This window comes from Hyla sarda, chromosome 4 (assembly GCF_029499605.1).
Source record: "Hyla sarda isolate aHylSar1 chromosome 4, aHylSar1.hap1, whole genome shotgun sequence".
Classification (NCBI taxonomy): domain Eukaryota; kingdom Metazoa; phylum Chordata; class Amphibia; order Anura; family Hylidae; genus Hyla; species Hyla sarda.
Window position 1 is genome coordinate 313,561 of NC_079192.1, and position 23,821 is coordinate 337,381.

At 50.8% G+C, this 23,821-nt stretch overlaps 1 protein-coding gene across 1 annotated transcript in view; it reads right to left on the reverse strand.

The window, feature by feature from the left end:
• The window catches only part of GIGYF1 (GRB10 interacting GYF protein 1), a gene marked incomplete in the record, with an annotated part of 47,695 nt that overhangs the window by 11,251 nt on the left and 12,623 nt on the right, over positions 1-23,821 (reverse strand). The window contains 16 exon segments of the mRNA XM_056569958.1: positions 1,492-1,646; positions 1,721-1,869; positions 4,602-4,765; positions 4,880-5,050; positions 8,072-8,200; positions 8,286-8,368; positions 8,450-8,550; positions 8,930-9,019; positions 16,250-16,341; positions 16,648-16,814; positions 16,902-17,052; positions 17,152-17,291; positions 17,378-17,566; positions 20,051-20,162; positions 21,450-21,667; positions 21,752-21,928. Of these exon segments, the coding sequence (XP_056425933.1) occupies positions 1,492-1,646; positions 1,721-1,869; positions 4,602-4,765; positions 4,880-5,050; positions 8,072-8,200; positions 8,286-8,368; positions 8,450-8,550; positions 8,930-9,019; positions 16,250-16,341; positions 16,648-16,814; positions 16,902-17,052; positions 17,152-17,291; positions 17,378-17,566; positions 20,051-20,162; positions 21,450-21,667; positions 21,752-21,928 (2,288 nt within the window).

Below are 23,821 nucleotides of genomic sequence, written 5' to 3' on the forward strand. Positions count from 1 at the left end.
TTAACCCTTTCAATTTTGTACCTAAAAATCCATGAGGGCTTATTTTCTGCGCCACCAATTCTACTTTGTAATGACATCAGTCATTTTACCCAAAAATCTACAGCGAAACGAGAAAAAAAAAATCATTGTGCGACAAAATTGAAGAACCCCCCCCCCCCCCCCACAATTTTGTAAATTTTCGGGGCTTCTGTTTCTATTCAGTACATTTTTTGGTAAAAATGAAACTATCATTATTCTGTAGGTCCATACGGTTAAAATGATACCGTACTTATATAGGTGATTTTGTCGTACTTCGGAAAAAATCATAACTACATGCAGGAAAATGTATACAATTTAAAATTGTCATTTTCTGACCCCTATGACATTTACATTTTTCTGTGTACAGGGCGGTACGAGGGCTCATTTCTTGCGCCGTGATCTGAAGTTTCAATCAGTACCATTTTTGTTTTGATTGGTTTTTATTCCTTTTCTTATGGTATAAAAAGTGACCAAAAATACGCTATTTTGGACTTTGGATTTTTTTTTTTGCACGTACGCCATTGACCGTGCGGTTTAATTAACAATATATTTTTATAGTTCGGACATTTACGCACGCGGCGATACCACATATGTTTATTTTTATTATGTTTATATATTTTTTATATGGAATTTGGGAAAAGGATGGTGAACTTTTAATAAGGAAGGGGTTAATGTGTTTTTAAACTTTTTTTTTTCTTTTACACTTTTTACACACCACTGGACCACCAGGGATGGAATCAAAGCACCTTTAGATGCCGCTGTGAGCTTTGACAGCGGCAATCTAAAGGGTTTTAACGTCGGCCCCCAGCTACAAGATTCTGCCGGGGGCCGGCCGGTATAACGCGGGCTCGAGTCGGGAGCAGGCATCATACCCTGTTAACGGCACCAGGACGTATATACACGGCCATGGTCGTTAAGGGGTTAAAATAATGAAAAGGAAATAAAAGTAGAAAAACGTCTGAACAGGTCTGTGATTCCTTATTCTTGTTGTAATTAGAGATGAGCAAACTTACAGTAAATTCGATTCGTCACGAACTTCTCGGCTCGGCGGTTGCTGACTTTTCCTGCATATATTAGTTCAGCTTTCCGGTGCTCCGGTGGGCTGGAAAAGGTGGATACAGTCCTAGGAAAGAGTCTCCTAGGACTGTATCCACCTTTTCCAGCCCACCGGAGCACCTGAAAGCTGAACTAATTTATGCAGGAAAAGTCAGCAACCGCCGAGCCAAGAAGTTCGTGACGAATCGAATTTATTGTAAGTTCGCTCAACTCTAGTAGACAGCATTAGCAGAGCGACTATGGGTGGCACAGAGGTCTTCAGGAGGCCTATGGCCGCCATCTTAACTCATCAGGACCGCCGCCAAACTTCTGACACCCTCTACACCCTTCACAGCTGGACTGTGTTATTTCTGACAAAACAAAGGAGCAGAGCCCCCCCACCATGATGGAGGACCACCGCTTATGTCCGGTACTTACCTGCTGACGTTGGCTGGCTTTGTACTTTGCTCGTCGTTCCAAGAACTGTTTAGCAAATTCTTTGGCTTCAAGTGTTTCCCCAAGACAGGAGCGGATATAATCGTGGACATCGTACGGAGACTCGAGTTCCTTCAGGAAGGCCACTAATGTGGGGACTGTGAAGAGGAGAAGAGGGTGGTGTTAGGGTGAGCGGGTGCGGGAGACAAGGGGCAGCGGCGCAGGTTCTCACCGTCCAGGTTATTGGATGTGTTCAGGATGTGTAACATCTGCTCGCACCACTGAGTGAACCCGTCTGATGGTTTGATTCCCTGCAGTAGTTTCAGAAGCTTCTCCTCGTCGTCCGTCTTTTTGCGCCTGGCGGAGGCGGCGTAAGCATCACTGAGGGAGAAGAAAGAACCGTGAACAGCCAATGGCTACGCAGGTTATAATTTTCAACTGTGAAGAAATCAGAGCAACATAGGAGCTGTGTACAGCAAACGGGATCCTATAAGGAGAACCGGAAGCAAGGAGGGGGGTCAGTACTCACGTCAGGGATGGGCTAACTATAACCTGGGGGCACGGAAGGGGACCTAACTACTACATGGGGCCACAGAGGGGACCTAACTACTACATGGGGCCACAGAGGGGACCTAACTACTACATGTGGCCAGAGAGGGGACCTCACTACTACCTGGGACCATAGAGGGGACCTAACCACTACATGGGACCATAGAGGGGACCTAACTACTACCTGAGGCCAAAGAGGGGACCTAACTACTACCTGAGGGCACAGAGGGAACCTAACTACTACCTGGGGCCATAGAAGGGAACTAACTACTACCTGGGGCCATAGAAGGGAACTAACTACTACATGGGGCCACAGAGGGGACCTAACTACTACATGGGGCCACAGAGGGGACCTAACTACTACATGGGGCGCAGAGGGAACCTAACTACTACATGGGGCGCAGAGGGAACCTAACTACTACCTGGGGGCACGGAAGGGGACCTAACTACTACCTGGGACCACAGAGGAGACCTAACAACTACATGGGGCCACAGAGGGGACCTAACTACTACCTGGGGCCATAGAGGGGACCTAACTACTACCTGAGGGCACAGAGGGGACCTAACTACTACCTGGGGCCACAGAGGGGACCTAACTACTACCTGGGGCCATAGAGGGGACCTAACTACTACCTGAGGGCACAGAGGGGACCTAACTACTACCTGAGGGCACAGAGGGGACCTAACTACTACCTGAGGGCACAGAGGGGACCTAACTACTACCTGGGGCCACAGAGGAGACCTAACAACTACCTGAGGCCATAGAGGGGACCTAACTTCTACCTGAGGCCATAGAGGGGACCTAACTACTACATGGGGCCATAGAGGGGACCTAACTACTACCTGGGACCATAGAGGGGACCTAACTACTACCTGGGACCATATAGGGGACCTAACCACTACATGGGGCCACAGAGGGGACCTAACTACTACATGGGGCCACAGAGGGAACCTAACTACTACCTGGGGCCATAGAGGGGACCTAACAACTACCTGGGGCCATAGAGGGGACCTAACTACTACCTGAGGGCACAAAGGGGACCTAACAACTACCAGAGGCCATAGAGGAGACTTAACTATTACCTGAGGCCAAAGAGGGGACCTAACTACTACCTGAGGCCAAAGAGGGGACCTAACTACTACATGGGGCCACAGAGGGGACCTAACTACTACATGGGGCCACAGAGGGAACCTAACTACTACATGGGGCGCAGAGGGAACCTAACTACTACATGGGGCGCAGAGGGTACCTAACTACTACCTGGGGGCACGTAAGGGGACCTAACTACTACATGGGGCCACAGAGGGGACCTAACTACTACATGGGGCCACAGAGGGGACCTAACTACTACCTGGGACCACAGAGGAGACCTAACAACTACATGGGGCCACAGAGGGGACCTAACTACTACCTGGGGCCATAGAGGGGACCTAACTACTACCTGAGGGCACAGAGGGGACCTAACTACTACCTGAGGGCACAGAGGGGACCTAACTACTACCTGGGGCCACAGAGGGGACCTAACTACTACCTGGGGCCATAGAGGGGACCTAACTACTACCTGAGGGCACAGAGGGGACCTAACTACTACCTGAGGGCACAGAGGGGACCTAACTACTACCTGGGGCCACAGAGGAGACCTAACTACTACCTGGGACCATAGAGGGGACCTAACTACTACCTGGGACCATATAGGGGACCTAACCACTACATGGGGCCACAGAGGGGACCTAACTACTACATGGGGCCACAGAGGGAACCTAACTACTACCTGGGGCCATAGAGGGGACCTAACAACTACCTGGGGCCATAGAGGGGACCTAACTACTACCTGAGGGCACAAAGGGGACCTAACAACTACCAGAGGCCATAGAGGAGACTTAACTATTACCTGAGGCCAAAGAGGGGACCTAACTACTACCTGAGGCCAAAGTGGGGACCTAACTACTACCTGGGGCCACAGAGGGAACCTAACTACTACCTGAGGCCATAGAGGGGACCTAACTACTACCTGAGGGCACAGAGGGGACCTAACTACTACATGGGGCCACAGAGAGGACCTAACTACTACCTGAGGGCACATAGGGGACCTAACTACTACCTGAGGGCACCTAACTACTACCTAAGGGCACAGAGGGGACCTAACTAGTACCTGAGGGCACAGAGGGGACCTAACCACTACCTGAGGGCACAGAGGGGACCTAACCACTACCTGAGGGCACAGAGGGGACCTAACTACTACCTGGGGCCATAGAGGGGACCTAACTACTACCTGAGGGCACAGAGGGGACCTAACTACTACCTGAGGGCACAGAGGGGACCTAACTACTACATGGGGCCATAGAGGGGACCTAACTACTACCTGAGGGCACAGAGGGGACCTAACTACTACATGGGGGCACAGAAGGATTAGCGTCACTAAGAGGAGAAAGAACAGTAAATGACGGGTAAGCTATGCTGGTTATAATTTCCAATGTAAACTAAGAGTAAAGTGGGAGCTGTGTACAGCAAACGGAATCCTATAGGGAGAACAGGAAGCACCAAGGGGTAGGTCAGTACTCACGTCAGGGATGGGCTACTCCTGCTGTTCCTCAGGCCCCTGCTGCTCGCCCCAGATTTGACACTTTCCTCCCAGGGACTCTTCTCCAGTCCGCCCCATAGAGAGCCTGAGTCGGACCCCCACTGGGAAGGAATGATGGGGGCACCAGACATACCAAGACCTCCATGCTGGGAATAAAAAGAACATAAAGTAAAAACAAAAAAGTTCTATAAAGCAATACTGAGGTGAATACTACAAGCACCAGACTCCGGTTGTGTGCCAGTTATCTCCATATGACCCACCGTCCTTGTCGACTGCGCTCTTTGCTTCAGCATCTGCCCCTCTCGCTCCTGCATTTCGAGCATCGCTTTTAGGGAGACTCCTTTGCCGTGAGACGCCCAGATGGCCGCAGAGGGCGAGGACTGACCGCTCTGCTGGATCAGTTTCAGGAGCAGTTCCTGCTGTTGACGACACTGAAAATTAAAAATAAAACAGCAGAGGTAAGGCAGTGTTCTGCAACCAAACCTTACATAGAAGTTAGGTCCCCTCTCTGACCCCATGTAGAAGTTAGGTCCCCTCTCTGACCCCATGCAGAAGTTAGGTCCCCTCTCTGACCCCATGTAGAAGTTAGGTCCCCTCTCTGACCCCATGTAGAAGTTAGGTCCCCTCTCTGACCCCATGTAGAAGTTAGGTCCCCTCTCTGACCCCATGTAGAAGTTAGGTCCCCTCTCTGACCCCATGTAGAAGTTAGGTCCCCTCTCTGACCCCAAGTAGAAGTTAGGTCCCCTCTCTGACCCCATGTAGAAGTTAGGTCCCCTCTCTGACCCCATGTAGAAGTTAGGTCCCCTCTCTGACCCCATGCAGAAGTTAGGTCCCCTCTCTGACCCCATGCAGAAGTTAGGTCCCCTCTCTGACCCCATGTAGAAGTTAGGTCCCCTCTCTGACCCCATGCAGAAGTTAGGTCCCCTCTCTGACCCCATGTAGAAGTTAGGTCTCCTCTCTGACCCCATGCAGAAGTTAGGTCCCCTCTCTGACCCCATGCAGAAGTTAGGTCCCCTCTCTGACCCCATGTAGAAGTTAGGTCCCCTCTCTGACCCCATGCAGAAGTTAGGTCCCCTCTCTGACCCCATGCAGAAGTTAGGTCCCCTCTCTGACTCCATGTAGAAGTTAGGTTCCCTCTCTGACCCCATGTAGAAGTTAGGTCCCCTCTTTGACCCCATGTAGAAGTTAGGTCCCCTCTCTGACCCCATGTAGAAGTTAGGTCCCCTCTCTGACCCCATGTAGAAGTTAGGTCCCCTCTCTGACTCCATGTAGAAGTTAGGTCCCCTCTCTGACCCCATGTAGAAGTTAGGCTCCCTCTGACCCCATGTAGAAGTTAGGTCCCCTCTCTGACCCCATGTAGAAGTTAGGTCCCCTCTCTGACCCCAAGTAGAAGTTAGGTCCCCTCTCTGACCCCATGTAGAAGTTAGGTCCCCTCTCTGACCCCATGTAGAAGTTAGGTCCCCTCTCTGACTCCATGTAGAAGTTAGGTCCCCTCTCTGACCCCATGTAGAAGTTAGGCTCCCTCTGACCCCATGTAGAAGTTAGGTCCCCTCTCTGACCCCATGTAGAAGTTAGGTCCCCTCTCTGACCCCAAGTAGAAGTTAGGTCCCCTCTCTGACCCCATGCAGAAGTTAGGTCCCCTCTCTGACCCCATGTAGAAGTTAGGTCCCCTCTCTGACCCCATGTAGAAGTTAGGTCCCCTCGCTGACCCCATGTAGAAGTTAGGTCCCCTCGCTGACCCCATGCAGAAGTTAGGTCCCCTCTCTGACCCCATGTAGAAGTTAGGTCCCCTCTCTGACCCCATGTAGAAGTTAGGTCCCCTCTCTGACCCCATGTAGAAGTTAGGTCCCCTCTCTGACCCCATGTAGAAGTTAGGCTCCCTCTGACCCCATGCAGAAGTTAGGTCCCCTCTCTGACCCCATGTAGAAGTTAGGTCCCCTCTCTGACCCCATGTAGAAGTTAGGCTCCCTCTGACCCCATGCAGAAGTTAGGTCCCCTCTCTGACCCCATGCAGAAGTTAGGTCCCCTCTCTGACCCCATGTAGAAGTTAGGTCCCCTCTCTGACCCCATGTAGAAGTTAGGTCCCCTCTCTGACCCCATGCAGAAGTTAGGCTCCCTCTGACCCCATGCAGAAGTTAGGTCCCCTCTCTGACCCCATGCAGAAGTTAGGTCCCCTCTCTGACCCCATGTAGAAGTTAGGTCCCCTCTCTGACCCCATGCAGAAGTTAGGTCCCCTCTCTGACCCCATGTAGAAGTTAGGTCCCCTCTCTGACCCCATGTAGAAGTTAGGTCCCCTCTCTGACCCCATGTAGAAGTTAGGTCCCCTCTCTGACCCCATGCAGAAGTTAGGTCCCCTCTCTGACCCCATGTAGAAGTTAGGTCCCCTCTCTGACCCCATGTAGAAGTTAGGCTCCCTCTGACCCCATGCAGAAGTTAGGTCCCCTCTCTGACCCCATGCAGAAGTTAGGTCCCCTCTCTGACCCCATGTAGAAGTTAGGTCCCCTCTCTGACCCCATGTAGAAGTTAGGTCCCCTCTCTGACCCCATGTAGAAGTTAGGTCCCCTCTCTGACCCCATGCAGAAGTTAGGTCCCCTCTCTGACCCCATGTAGAAGTTAGGTCCCCTCTCTGACCCCATGTAGAAGTTAGGCTCCCTCTGACCCCATGCAGAAGTTAGGTCCCCTCTCTGACCCCATGCAGAAGTTAGGTCCCCTCTCTGACCCCATGTAGAAGTTAGGTCCCCTCTCTGACCCCATGTAGAAGTTAGGCTCCCTCTGACCCCATGCAGAAGTTAGGTCCCCTCTCTGACCCCATGCAGAAGTTAGGTCCCCTCTCTGACCCCATGTAGAAGTTAGGTCCCCTCTCTGACCCCATGTAGAAGTTAGGTCCCCTCTCTGACCCCATGCAGAAGTTAGGTCCCCTCTCTGACCCCATGTAGAAGTTAGGTCCCCTCTCTGACCCCATGTAGAAGTTAGGTCCCCTCTCTGACCCCATGTAGAAGTTAGGTCCCCTCTCTGACCCCATGCAGAAGTTAGGTCCCCTCTCTGACCCCATGTAGAAGTTAGGTCCCCTCTCTGACCCCATGTAGAAGTTAGGTCCCCTCTCTGACCCCATGTAGAAGTTAGGTCCCCTCTCTGACCCCATGTAGAAGTTAGGTCCCCTTTCTGACCCCATGCAGAAGTTAGGCCCCCTCTGTGACCCCAAGTAGTAGGTAATTTCCTCTGTGCCCCCATGTAGTAAGTCGTTTCCTCTGTGCCCCCATGTAGTAGTTAGGTCACCTTTGTGATCCCATGTAGTATTTAGGCTCCTTTATGCCCCCAGGTAGTAGTTAGGTCCCCTCTGTGACCCCATTAAGTCGTTAGGTCCCCTTAGTGCCCTCATGTATTACCCCATGTAGTTTTGAAACAGCCAAATACACCATTATCAGGAGGGGAGAATGAAGACGAGACATCACCTGCTTCCTTCTGTACATTTCCTCCTCGTCCCGGCGTTTCTGCTCCTCCTGGCGCCTCTTCTCCTCCCTCCTCTTCCTATCCTCCTCTTCTCTCTTGGCCCTGAGTTCTGCTTCTCTGCGCTCCTGCAACTGAGTGAAGACTCCATTATTAGTGCACACGTCATCCCATTATCCATCCCGCCTGTATTCTCTGGCCCAAAGGGATCCACCATACCTTTTGTTGCAGTTGCAGCTGCTCCAATATTGGCCCCTGAGATACCGAACTGACAGGCAGGTCCCACAGCGCGGAGTCCCCACCTGAAGAGAACAAAGCGGGTAAGCGGACATGAGCAGAGAGCGGACGCCTCCGTAATGTCACTCGTTTTTTATGACACTTACCTGATGTCGGTGTATTTGAGGTATTAAGATCCCATAAGGATCCATTGTCTGGCACAGAGAGAGATCGGCTCACAGAGGGGAGGAGGGCAGCATCGGACCCCCTGAAAAACGGGACAATAGGGTTAATAAAACGAAAAAAACACACAAGTCCAGAAAAGTCAGCTGAGGAAAAGTAGGATAGTGTAGGGAAGAAGTAGGATCGAGGGGAGTCACTCCTTACTCCATGCTATGCGGTGGGCTTTAGAAGTAGCGGACTGGCACTGAGCCGTTATGGGGTCTTACAAGCTTCCCCCCAATATCATGCTGCCCATAAGATGCATGCAGATTATTACCCCCACGTGCAGAACATCTATTCCCATTGAATCTCAAACAGGCATGTGCACCAGTACTTCACATTACCTGTTTCTATATGTGAACAAAAGGGGGCGCAAGTCAATGACTGCTGGGAGGGGGAGGAGGTGATTGCTATGAGGACGCTACCTGGATTTTGAGGGGTTCAGTTGCTGGAGGAAAAGTGACAACTGCTGTTGCTGAGCGGTCAGATCACTGGATTTCTGCGAGTACTGCGGCCTGCAGGGGGCGATACATGGCAATACTGAGCATTACTATGGGGTGGAGAGAGAGAGAGAGACTATGCTGCAGGGAGAAAAGAGAAGGAGGTGGAGGGGATCACAGGATGAGACACAAGAAGGAACAGAGGAAGAAAAAAGAGAACAAACAGTCAGAGGAGAGAGGAAGAGGAGATCACAGGATGAGACACAAGAAGGAACAGAGGAAGAAAAAAAGGAGGTGAGAAAGGAGAACAAAGTCAGAGGAGAGAGGAAGAGGAGGAGGAGATCACAGGATGAGAAACAAGAAGGAACAGAGGAAGAAAAAAGAGAACAAACAGTCAGAGGAGAGAGGAAGAGGAGATCACAGGATGAGAAACAAGAAGGAACAGAGGAAGAAAAAAGGAGGCGAGAAAGGAGAACAGAGACAGAGGAGAGAGGAAGAGAAGGAGGCGGAGGGGATCACAGGATGAGACACAAGAAGGAAAAGAGGAAGAAAAAAAAGGAGACAAGAAAGGAGAACAAACAGAGGAGAGAGGAAGAGAAGGAGGTGGTGGGGATCACAGGATGAGACACGAGAAGGAACAGAGGAAGAAAAAGGAGGCGAGAAAGGAGAACAGAGACAGAGGAGAGAGGAAGAGAAGGAGGCAGAGGAGATCACAGGATGAGACACAAGAAGGAACAGAGGAAGAAAAAAGAGAACAAACAGTCAGAAGAGAGAGGAAGGAGGAGAAGGAAGAGGAGATCACATGATGAGACACAAGAAGGAACAGAGGAAGAAAAAAAGGTGAGAAAGGAGAACAAAGACAGGAGAGAGGAAGAGAAGGAGGAAGAGGAGATCAAAGGATGAGACGATAAGGAACAGAGGAAGAAAAAAAGGAGGCGAGAAAGGAGAACAGAGTCAGAGGAGAGAGGAAGAGGAGGCGGCGGAGGAGATCACAGGATGAGACACAAGAAGGAATAGAGGAAGAAAAAAGGAGGTGAGAAAGGAGAACAAAGACAGGAGAGAGGAAGAGAAGGAGGCGGAGGGGATCACAGGATGAGACATGAGAAGGAACAGAGGAAGAAAAAAAAGGAGACACGAAAGGAGAACAAACAGAGACAGAGGAGAGAGGAAGAGAAGGAGGTGGTGGGGATCACAGGATGAGACACGAGAAGGAACAGAGGAAGAAAAAAGGAGGTGAGAAAGAACAGAGAGAGGAGAGAGGAAGAGAAGGAGGCGGAGGAGAGATCACAGGATGAGACACGATGAGGAACAGAGGAAGAAAAAAGGAGGCGAGAAAGGAGAACAAAGTCAGAGGAGAGAGGAAGGGAGAGAGGTGAGCCTCGCTACACTATATGGGGCAGAGAGGGGCCTCCTTACACTATATGGGGGCAGAGAGGGGCCTCGCTACACTATATGGGGCAGAGAGGGGCCTCCCTACACTATATGGGGGCAGAGAGGGGCCTCACTACACTATATGGGGGCAGAGAGGGGCCTCACTACACTATATGGGGGCAGAGAGGGGCCTCGCTACACTATATGGGGGCAGAGAGGGGCCTCGCTACACTATATGGGGGCAGAGAGGGGCCTCACTACACTATATGGGGGCAGAGAGGGGCCTCACTACACTATATGGGGGCATAGAGGGGCCTCACTACACTATATGGGGGCAGAGAGGGGCCTCACTACACTATATGGGGGCAGAGAGGGGCCTCGCTACACTATATGGGGGCAGAGAGGGGCCTCACTACACTATATGGGGGCAGAGAGGGGCCTCACTACACTATATGGGGGCAGAGAGGGGCCTCGCTACACTATATGGGGGCAGAGAGGGGCCTCACTACACTATATGGGGGCAGAGAGGGGCCTCACTACACTATATGGGGCAGAGAGGGGCCTCCCTACACTATATGGGTCATAGAGGGGCCTCACTACACTATATGGGGGCAGAGAGGGGCCTCACTACACTATATGGGGGCAGAGAGGGGCCTCACTACACTATATGGGGGCAGAGAGGGGCCTCACTACACTATATGGGGGCCGAGAGGGGCCTCACTACACTATATGGGGGCCGAGAGGGGCCTCACTACACTATATGGGGCAGAGAGGGGCCTCACTACACTATATGGGGGCAGAGAGGGGCCTCACTACACTATATGGGGGCAGAGAGGGGCCTCACTACTACATTGGGGCAATGAGATGGGTCTAACTACTACATGGGGAAATAGAAAGGCCCAACTACTACGTGGGGACACAGAGGGAGCCTAGCTAATATATAGGGACACAGAGGGAGCCTAGCTAATATATAGGGACACAGAGGGAGCCTAGCTAATATATAGGGACACAGAGGGAGCCTAGCTAATATATAGGGACACAGAGGGAGCCTAGCTAATATATAGGGACACAGAGGGAGCCTAGCTAATATATAGGGACACAGAGGGAGCCTAGCTAATATATAGGGACACAGAGGGAGCCTAGCTAATATATAGGGACACAGAGGGAGCCTAGCTAATATATAGGGACACAGAGGGAGCCTAGCTAATATATAGGGACACAGAGGGAGCCTAGCTAATATATAGGGACACAGATGGAGCCTAATTACTACATGAGGGGACACCATACACTATATGGAGGCACAGAGGGGACCTAACTACTTGGAGAGAACAGAGGGGTTTAACTGACTTTGTAATCCCATATTGTATTAGGCCTCTCGTGTCCAATATAGGGGTGGGGGGCGATCCACTGCTGAGGTATCCGGAGGGCTTACCTCACGTCCTGTGCAGGCTGCTGCGCTGTGAATGATAGAGCCTGGCAGGACCGAGCCTCATCAATCGAGCGCAGAGCACACAGATCAATGTGGTTTTATGGAACCACATGGATCAGTATGAGGAATTAAATGCTTCCTCCTAAAAGTCCCCTAAGGGGACTAAAAGTGTAAAAAAAAAAAACAAAAAAAAACATTAACCCCTTCCTTATTAAAAGTTTAAACAAACATGTGGTATCGCCCCTTGTGTAAATGTACAATCTATAAAAATATATTGTTAATTAAACGCACAGTCATTAATGGCGTACGCGGAAAAAAATACAAAAAGTCCAAAATAGCGTATTTTTGGTCACTTTTTATATAATGAAAAAATGAATAAAAAGCAATCAAAAAGTCCAATCAATACAAAAATGATACAGCTAAGAACTTCAGATCACAGCACACAAAATGAGCCCTCATACCGCTCCATACGTGGAAAAATAAAAAAGTTATAGGGGTCAGAAGATGACATTTTTAAACGTATACATTTTCCTGCATGCAGTTATGATTTTTCCCAGAAGTCCGACAATATCCAATCTATATAAGTCGGGATCATTATAACCGTATGGACCTACAGAATAATATGGGGTCATTTTTACTGAAATATGTACTGCGTAGAAATGGAAGCCCCCAAAAGTAACAAGATTGGCCCTCATTTACTTAGAAAATCGGGTTGTAAGTCTATCTTGCTTTTTTCCCGGTATTTATTATTATGTTGCATCCTGTTTGTCGCACGTGGGTTTTGTTGGTTTTGGTTTCCAACTCCTCTGAGCTGTCGGGAAAAAATCCACAACAATTCAACAAATTTGGGTTGGAAACCTTTATAAATACGTGGGAAAGCTCAGAAAGGTCGGGTTACGCCCCTTTTTCGGGTTTGGGAGAATCCACACCGGGTCAGTCGGGAAAAATGTTGCATCGTGTCGCAGACAAAGATGCGCCAAAAAAAAACGACAAAACAAGTCCGGTTTAGAATAGTAAATGAGGGCCATTGTGTTTTTTATTAAATTTTGTAGCACAATGATTTTTTTTTTGGTTTCGCCGTAGATTTTTGGGTAAAATGACTGACGTCATTACAAAGTAGAATTGGTGGCGCAAAAAATAAGCATCATATGGATTTTTAGGTGCAAAATTGAAAGAGTTATGATTTTTAAAAGATAAGGAGGAAAAAAACAAGTGCAAAAAAGTGAAAAACTGCTCGGTCCTTAAAGGAGTACTGTGGCGCACTATGTTATTAACCCAAAATGTTCCCGCAGCTGTACCTTTCTATCCATGTCCTTCTTTAATAAATCGGTCCAGCCGTTTTCCCACTGCAGGGCCATGAAGTTCCCGGTGGAGGATGACGTAAAAATAGTCATCCCCCATGCTGCTATGCTCCAGCTTCCTGTCCCTCCGTGCCTCACATCTACTCACCCCCTCCCCTACCTCATCCTTTCCCCGCCCTAGTAATTGTAATAAACCCACATGGAACAGACAACAGGTGGAAATTATAGGCAATTAGCAAGACACCCCCAATAAAGGAGTGGTTCTGCAGGTGGTGACCACAGACCACTTCTCAGTTCCTATGCTTATTGGCTGATGTTTTGGTCACTTTTGAATGCTGGCGGTGCTTTCACTGTAGTGGTAGCATGAGACGGAGTCTACAACCCACACAAGTGGCTCAGGTAGTGCAGCTCATCCAGGATGGCACATCAATGCGAGCTGTGGCAAGAAGGTTTGCTGTGTCTGTCAGCGTAGTGTCCAGAGCATGGAGGCGCTACCAGGAGACAGGCCAGTACATCAGGAGACGTGGAGGAGGCCAACAACCCAGCAGCAGGACCGCTACCTTCATCTTTGTGCAAGGAGGAGCAGGAGGAGCACTGCCAGAGCCCTGCAAAATGACCTCAAGCAGGACACAAATGTGTATGTGTCAACTCAAACGGTCAGAAACAGACTCTATGAGGGTGGTATGAGGGCCCGACGTCCACAGGTGGGGGTTGTGCTTACAGCCCAACACCGTTGCAGGACGTTTGCCATTTACCAAGAATGGCAAATTCCCCACTGGCGCCCTGTGCTCTTCACAGATGAAAGCAGGTTCACACTGAGCACATGTGAGAGTCTGGAGACGCCGTGGAGAACATTCTGCTGCCTGCAACATCCTCCAGCATGACCGGTTTGGGGGTGGGTCAGTAATGGTGTGGGGTGGCATTTCTTTGGGGGGGCGCACAGCCCTCCATGTGCTTGCCAGAAGTAGCCTGACTGCCATTATGAGATCCTCAGACCCCTTGTGAGACCATATGCTGGTGCGGTTGGCCCTGGGTTCCTCCTAATACAAGACAATGCTAGACCTCATGTGGCTGGAGTGTGTCAGCAGTTCCTACAAGAGGAAGACATTGATGCTATGGACTGGCAGCCCGTTCCCCTGAATCCGATTGAGCACATCTGGGACGTCTCGCTCCATCCACCACAGACTGTCCAGGAGTTGGCGGATGCTTTAGTCCAGGTCTGGGAGGACATCCCTCAGGAGATCATCCTCCACCTCATCAGGAGTCTGCCCAGGCATTGTAGGGAGGTCATACGGGCACGTGGAGGCCACTCACACTACTGAGTCTCATTGGGACTTGTATTAAGGACATTACATAAAGTTGGATCAGCCTGTAGTGGGGTTTCCCACTGTGATTTTGAGTGTGACTCCATATCCAGACCTCCATGGGTTCATACATTTCATTTCCATTGATAATTTTTGGTGATTCTATTGTCAGCGCATTCAGCTATGTAAAGACGAAAGTATTTCATACTATTAGTTCATTCATTCCCATCTAGGATGTGTTAGTGCTCCCTTTATTTTTTTTGAGCAGTGTATATGTATATTATATATATATATATATATATATATATATATATATATATATATATATAAATATCCTGGGCAAAGTCATCATGATGCGGCAAAAGTGACCTGACTCCACATCTTGATGACTTTGTCTAGTATATAATATATATATATATATTTACTATATTGTGCACAAAGGGGTCCTAATACAACATGGGAGTACAGATGGGTACTAGTAATATATGGGGGCACAGAAAGGCCACAGTCTGAGATTTAGGACTCCACCATGAGTCTGAAATTTATAAAAAGGGCTTGCGGCCAGGAGTGGTAGGGAGCCCCCTAGTGGTAATTTTTTCAATGTGGAAAATTAAATAGAAAGAAGCATATTTTTTAATAACATGCAATTGGAAAGTTATTCTGCATAAATTAATCTATAATATATCAAAAGTTTTTTTTTTTAATGAAAGGTACCCTTTCTACTACATAGGGGCAGAGAGGTGGGCCTTACTACTACATAAGGGCAGAGAGGTGGGCCTTACTACTACATAAGGGCAGAGAGGTGGGCCTTACTACTACATAAGGGCAGAGAGGTGGGCCTTACTACTACATAAGGGCAGAGAGGTGGGCCTTACTACTACATAAGGGCAGAGAGGTGGGCCTTACTACTACATAAGGGCGGTGAGGTGGGCCTTACTACTACATAAGGGCAGAGAGGTGGGCCTTACTACTACATAAGGGCAGTGAGGTGGGCCTTACTACTACATAAGGGCAGAGAGGTGGGCCTTACTACTACATAAGGGCAGAGAGGTGGGCCTTACTACTACATAGGGGCAGAGAGGTGGGCCTAACTACTACATAAGGGTGGAGAGGTGGGCCTAACTACTACATAGGGGCAGAGAGGTGGGCCTACCTACTACATAGGGGCAGAGAGGTGGGCCTTACTACTACATAAGGGCAGAGAGGTGGGCCTTACTACTACATAAGGGCAGAGAGGTGGGCCTAACTACTACATAGGGGCAGAGAGGTGGGCCTAACTACTACATAGGGGCAGAGAGGGTGGGCCTAACTACTACATAGGGGCAGAGAGGTGGGCCTAACTACTACATAGGGGCAGAGAGGCGGGCCTAACTACTACATAGGGGCAGAGAGGTGGGCCTAACTACTAAATAAGGGCAGAGAGGTGGGCCTAACTACTACATAAGAGCAGAGAGGTGGGCCTAACTACTACATAAGGGCAGAGAGGTGGGCCTAACTACTACATAGGGGCAGAGAGGTGGGCCTAACTACTACATAGGGGCAGAGAGGTGGACCTAACTACTACATAAGGGCAGAGAGGTGGGCCTAACTACTACATAGGGGCAGAGAGGTGGGCCTAACTACTACATAGGGGCAGAGAGGTGGGCCTAACTACTACATAAGGGCAGAGAGGTGGGCCTCACTACTACATAAGGGCAGAGAGGTGGGCCTAACTACTACATAGGGGCAGAGAGGTGGGCCCAGAAGAGGCCTTATTACTATATGAGGGCACTTTATGGGATCATAGGATGTAAGAAGAGAGAAGAAACAGAGTAAGGAAGAAAAAGGGACTAAAGGGGCATTAGTGGCGAAATAATGCGGGGTATGTGACGTATCAGACACGTCTTGTAACTTTTCTTACCTGCTTATAAACTGCAGCAAGTACTGGTGTTGCATCTGCTGATACAAAGCTAATTCCTGCTGTTTTTTCAGGCACTGCTGATCAATGTTACCCTGGAAAACAAGATGAGTAAGTGCATTAAAGTACCTGCTGGGGGCGCTGCATCCGCTAAACCCCACAATACATCCCGAAAGCTCCTTAAACTACTGCTACAATGTTATACGGCTAGATAAAAAAAACACATCAGGACCGCTGCTCTGTTGCAAAATTACAACTCCCAGCATGTCCGGGCATGCTGGGAGTTGTTTAGCAACACCTGGTTTTAAAGGACTGTTTAGACTGGATGCAAAGGTTGTATACGCCTTTGACGTTATATAAGATGTGTGACTATTAGTTCTTAATGTAATACCGACACTTACCAGCAGGGGCGGCGGGGATGGCCCAGGGGCAAACGGTACCCGACCCCACATCTTGATGACTTCGCCCAGGGGCTGAAAGCCCTCGTCACATCCTCTCTTCACCAAAAGAGACATAGTGAAATATCCCGCCTGGCACCACTCTGCCATCTCTTGCGTACTGAACGGACCTGCGGGGGGGGGGGTCACAAGGTTAATAGTCAGGTGACAACAGAACGTCATAAAAGAGAAGACCTAGTATAAGACGGCGCAGAGACCTTGGATCTCCCCCTGAGGGTCCTTGTAGAACCACTTCATGGCAGCCTCGTGGGACAGGGGAAGAGCAGCAGCACTGTGAGAGCGACTAGAGGAGAAGCCATCTTCTTCTAGGGAGGAATCTTGCAGGGAAGCCACCAACTTCTCAGCTTCCTAGGAGAGAGGCAACGAGGAAAGGTCACGAGGTCAGGGGGTGGGGGGCAACAGCAATGGTGGAAGAAGTGTGTGGGGTGGGGGGCTGACGAAACTTACCTGCTGGAGATGCTTCATGCCTTCATCCTCCTCAGGGTCCCCCACAGTAAAATCAATAGCAGCAACCGTGGGGGGTGATGGAGGGGTCGGCAGGGTAGAAAGCGGGGAGATTGAGGAAGGGGCAAAGGGTGGCGGGTTACCTAGTCAGAGGAAAAATAAATAACAGTTAGAGGTCTCCTTAAACACTCTGCACATGTACCCCTGATGAAGGCGTCTGCCTGCTCACCTTCTTCTATTGGACATGGCGGAGGTTCAACCAAAGCGCCATCTTCTCCATCCGTAGGGGAGATGTCAGGGGCTCGCTCGTCCTCCCCCTCCGTGTACACCCCCGCAGCCCACATAGCACCGCTCTGCTCTGGGGACTTTGACGGGGGTTCCTGCTGAGAGTCTTCGGGGGGAACCGAATGTTCATCACCTAAAGGGGGTGAAAAAAAAAACTAGGCCTAACTACTATACAGGGGCAAAGAGGTGGGCCTCACTACTATAGGGGGGCAAAGAGGTGGGCCTCACTACTATAGGGGGGCAAAGAGGTGGGCCTCACTACTATAGGGGGGCAAAGAGGTGGGCCTCACTACTATAGGGGGGCAAAGAGGTGGGCCTCACTACTATAGGGGGGCAAAGAGGTGGGCCTCACTACTATAGGGGGGCAAAGAGGTGGGCCTCACTACTATAGGGGGGCAAAGAGGTGGGCCTCACTACTATAGGGGGGCAAAGAGGTGGGCCTCACTACTATAGGGGGACAAAGAGGTGGGCCTCTCCACTATAGGGGGGCAAAGAGGTGGGCCTCTCCACTATAGGGGGGCAAAGAGGTGGGCCTCACCACTATACGGGGGCAAAGAGGTGGGCCTCACTATAGGGGGGGCAAAGAGGTGGGCCTCACTACTATACGGGGGCAAAGAGGTGGGCCTCGCTACTATACAGGGGCAAAGAGGTGGGCCTCGCTACTATAGAGGGTCAAAGAGGTGGGCCTCGCTACTATAGGGGGGCAAAGAGGTGGGCCTCGCTACTATAGAGGGTCAAAGAGGTGGGCCTCGCTACTATAGGGGGGCAAAGAGGTGGGCCTCACTACTATAGGGGGGCAAAGAGGTGGGCCTCCTCACTACTATAGGGGGGGCAAAGAGGTGGGCCTCATTACTATAGGGGGGCAAAGAGGTGGGCCTCACTACTATAGGGGGGGGCAAAGAGGTGGGCCTCACTACTATAGGGGGGGGCAAAGAGGTGGGCCTCACTACTATACGGGGGCAAAGAGGTGGGCCTCGCTACTATACGGGGGCAAAGAGGTGGGCCTCGCTACTATACAGGGGCAAAGAGGTGGGCCTCGCTACTATAGAGGGTCAAAGAGGTGGGCCTCGCTACTATAGGGGGGCAAAGAGGTGGGCCTCACTACTATAGAGGGTCAAAGAGGTGGGCCTCACTACTATAGGGGGGCAAAGAGGTGGGCCGCCTCACTACTATAGGGGGGGCAAAGAGGTGGGCCTCATTACTATAGGGGGGCAAAGAGGTGGGCCTCACTACTATAGGGGGGTAAAGAGGTGGGCCTCACTACTATAGGGGGGCCAAGAGGTGGGCCTCACTACTATAGGGGGCAAAGAGGTGGGCCTCACCACTATACGGGGGGCAAAGAGGTGGGCCTCACCACTATACGGGGGGCAAAGAGGTGGGCCTCACCACTATACGGGGGGCAAAGAGGTGAGCCTCAACACTATACAGGGGCAAAGAGGTGGGCCTCACTACTATAGGGGGGCAAAGAGGTGGGCCTCACCACTATACGGGGCAAAGAGGTGGGCCTCACCACTATACGGGGGGGGGGGGGCAAAGAGGTGGGTATCGCCACTATACGGGGGGGGGGGGGCAAAGAGGTGAGCCTCACCACTATACGGGGGGGGGGGGGGGGGGGCGCAAAGAGGTGGGCCTCACCACTATGCGGGGGCAAAGAGGTGGGCCTCGCTACTATACGGGGGGGGGGCAAAGAGGTGGGCCTCGCCACTATACGGGGGCAAAGAGGTGGGCCTCGCCACTATACGGGGGCAAAGAGGTGGGCCTCGCCACTATACAGGGGCAAAGAGGTGGGCCTCGCCACTATACAGGGGCAGAGGTGGGCCTCGCGACTATACGGGGGCAAAGAGGTGGGCCTCGCCACTATACGGGGGCAAAGAGGTGGGCCTCGCCACTATACGGGGGCAAAGAGGTGGGCCTCGCCACTATACGGGGGCAAAGAGGTGGGCCTCGCCACTATACGGGGGCAAAGAGGTGGGCCTCGCCACTATACGGGGGCAAAGAGGTGGGCCTCGCCACTATACGGGGGCAAAGAGGTGGGCCTAACTAACTACTACAATGAGGTGGGCCTAACTACTACATGGAGACAAAGAGGTGGAGCTGACTACTATACCGGGGCAAAGAGGTGGAGCTGACTACTATACCGGGGCAAAGAGGTGGAGCTGACTACTATACCGGGGCAAAGAGGTGGAGCTGACTACTATACCGGGGCAAAGAGGTGGAGCTGACTACTATACCGGGGCAAAGAGGTGGAGCTGACTACTATACCGGGGCAAAGAGGTGGAGTTGACTACTATACCGGGGCAAAGAGGTGGAGCTGACTACTATACCGGGGCAAAGAGGTGGAGCTGACTACTATACCGGGGCAAAGAGGTGGAGCTGACTACTATACCGGGGCAAAGAGGTGGGTCTAACTACTACATGGGGATGTTCCAAACTACAACTCCTAGCATGCCAGAAAGCCGTTGGAAGTGTGGGCATGCTGGTAGTTGTAGTTTTGCAACATCTGGGAGGTACAAAGTTTGGAGATCACTGGTTCAGAGGATTATCTAGACTGGATTCTGCAAAACTACAACTCCCAGCATGCCCTGACAACTGAAGGCTGCTCTACTATCAGACTTACTATTAAGTAGCGGTCTGTCTGCACCGTCTTCCGTCCTCTCCTCTCCGTCCTCTTCCTCAACACCTTGGAAGTCCAACTCCTGCTCTTCCAGAATGGTCTCTTTGGGGCTCTTCTGTGAATAGAAGGTCATGGTCAGTGTACAGCCGGGCCCACCCATACCCAGTGACCGCCCAACCATGATATCTACCTTATGGTCAGTGTACAGCCGGGCCCACCCATACCCAGTGACCGCCCAACCATGATATCTACCTTATGGTCAGTGTACAGCCGGGCCCACCCATACCCACAGTGCCTGCCCAACCATGATATCTACCTTATGGTCAGTGTACAGCCGGGCCCATCCATACCCACAGTGCCTGCCCAACCATGATATATACCTTATGGTCAGTGTACAGCCGGGCCCATCCATACCCACAGTGCCTGCCCAACCATGATATCTACCTTATGGTCAGTGTACAGCCGGGCCCATCCATACCCACAGTGACCACCCAACCATGATATATACCTTATGGTCAGTGTACAGCCGGGCCCATCCATACCCACAGTGCCTGCCCAACCATGATATCTACCTTATGGTCAGTGTACAGCCGGGCCCACCCATACCCAGTGACCGCCCAACCATGATATCTACCTTATGGTCAGTGTACAGCCGGGCCCACCCATACCCACAGTGACCACCCAACCATGATATATACCTTATGGTCAGTGTACAGCCAGGCCCACCCATACCCACAGTGCCTGCCCAACCATGATATCTACCTTATGGTCAGTGTACAGCCGGGCCCATCCATACCCACAGTGCCTGCCCAACCATGATATATACCTTATGGTCAGTGTACAGCCGGGCCCATCCATACCCACAGTGCCTGCCCAACCATGATATCTACCTTATGGTCAGTGTACAGCCGGGCCCATCCATACCCACAGTGACCACCCAACCATGATATTTACCTTATGGTCAGTGTACAGCCGGGCCCATCCATACCCACAGTGCCTGCCCAACCATGATATATACCTTATGGTCAGTGTATAGCCGGGCCCACCCATACCCACAGTGCCCGCCCAACCATGATATCTACCTTATGGCCAGTGTACAGCCGGGCCCACCCATACCCACAGTGACCACCCAACCATGATATATACCTTATGGTCAGTGTACAGCCGGGCCCATCCATACCCACAGTGACCACCCAACCATGATATTTACCTTATGGTCAGTGTACAGCCGGGCCCACCCATACCCACAGTGCCCGCCCAACCATGATATATACCTTATGGTCAGTGTACAGCCGGGCCCACCCATACCCACAGTGCCTGCCCAACCATGATATATACCTTATGGTCAGTGTACAGCCGGGCCCACCCATACCCACAGTGACCGCCCAACCATGATATCTACCTTAAAGGATAAGAAAGCCCCGGAAGAATCAAAGGTCCCCATCTCATCATCCTCGTCCTCCATGCACCACTCAGGGAGCCCGTCCCTGTCTTCTTCGTGTGCATTATCTCCACCACGCCCGCTTCCTCGCTGAGCCGTTCCTCCATCTTCTCGCATTTCAAAGTCAAACTTGCGTCGGCGGTCGCCGTGCTCCCTCCACCCTGCAGACCGCGGCCCCTCTGAATAGTAAAACACGTAACTGAGCGGACGGAAAACCAGATGGAGGGAAGAGGTGGAGGTGGGGACAGGACAACATGTCTGACCTGAAGTTCCTCCAGGGCTTGTAGATCGCCAGCGGTCATCTCTCCTGGATACAGAGAGCCTCCAGTTACCGTCCTCATCCTCCTCTTGTCCGTCACGCAGGGTGCGCCAATTGTCACTGTCTGAACGGGCAAACTCTTTTCTAGATGGACCTGCGGCCTCCTCAAAGCCCACACGCACTGCAGGAAAAAGGGAACCACAAGTAGTAAGATATACGGATTATACCATCGTATGCGACCGGCCTGTAGCATATTACATGTGGTCACTAACAGGGAGATACAAGACCGTATGATATGGGAGAGGATACAAGACCGTATGATATGGGAGAGGATACAAGACCGTATGATATGGGGGAGGACACAAGACCGTATGATATGGGGGAGGATACAAGACCGTATGATATGGAAGAGGACACAAGACCGTATGATATGGGGAAGGACACAAGACCGTATGATATGGGAGAGGACACAAGACCGTATGATATGGGGGAGGATACAAGACCGTATGATATGGGAGAGGATACAAGACCGTATGATATGGGGGAGGATACAAGACCGTATGATATGGGGAGGATACAAGACCGTATGATATGGGGGAGGATACAAGACCGTATGATATGGGGAAGGATACAAGACCGTATGATATGGGCGAGGACAAAAGACCGTATGATATGGAGAGGACACAAGACCGTATGATATGGGCGAGGACACAAGACCGTATGATATGGGCGAGGACACAAGACCGTATGATATGGGAGAGGATACAAGACCGTATGATATGGGGGAGGATACAAGACAGTATGATATGGGGGAGGATACAAGACCGTATGATATGGGAGAGGATACAAGACCGTATGATATGTGAGAGGATACAAGACCGTATGAAATGGGGGAGGACACAGGACCATATGATATGGGAGAGGATACAAGACCGTATGATATGGGAGAGGATACAAGACCGTATGATATGGAAGAGGATACAAGACCGTATGATATGGGGGAGGATACAAGACCGTATGATATGGGGAGGATACAAGACCGTATGATATGGGGAAGGACACAAGACCGTATGATATGGGAGAGGATACAAGACCGTATGATATGGGGGAGGACACAAGACCGTATGATATGGGGAGGATACAAGACCGTATGATATGGGGGAGGATACAAGACCGTATGATATGGGAGAGGACACAAGACAGTATGATATGGGGGAGGACACAAGACCGTATGATATGGGGGAGGATACAAGACCGTATGATATGGGAGAGGACACAAGACCGTATGATATGGGAGAGGACACAAGACCGTATGATATGGGGGAGGACACAAGACCGTATGATATGGGGGAGGACACAAGACCGTAGGATATGGGAGAGGACACAAGACCGTAGGATATGGGGAGGATACAAGACCGTATGATATGGGGGAGGATACAAGACCGTATGATATGGGGGAGGATACAAGACCGTATGATATGGGGAGGATACAAGACCGTATGATATGGGGGAGGATACAAGACCGTATGATATGGGGGAGGATACAAGACCGTATGATATGGGGAGGATACAAGACCGTATGATATGGGGAGGATACAAGACCGTATGATATGGGGAGGATACAAGACCGTATGATATGGGGGAGGATACAAGACCGTATGATATGGGGGAGGATACAAGACCGTATGATATGGGGAGGATACAAGACCGTATGATATGGGGGAGGACACAAGACCGTATGATATGGGGGAGGATACAAGACCGTATGATATGGGGAGGATCTGTGTATGATATGGGTTTGGATACAGGACTGTCTGATATGGGTTTGGATACAGGAATGTGTATGATATGGGTTTGGATACAGGACTGTGTATGATATGGGTTTGGATACAGGACTGTGTATGATATGTGTTTGGATACAGGACTGTGTATGATATGTGTTTGGATACAGGACTGTGTATGATATGGGTTTGGATACAGGACTGTGTATGATATGGGTTTGGATACAGGACTGTGTATGATATGGGTTTGGATACAGGACTGTGTATGATATGGGTTTGGATACAGGACTGTG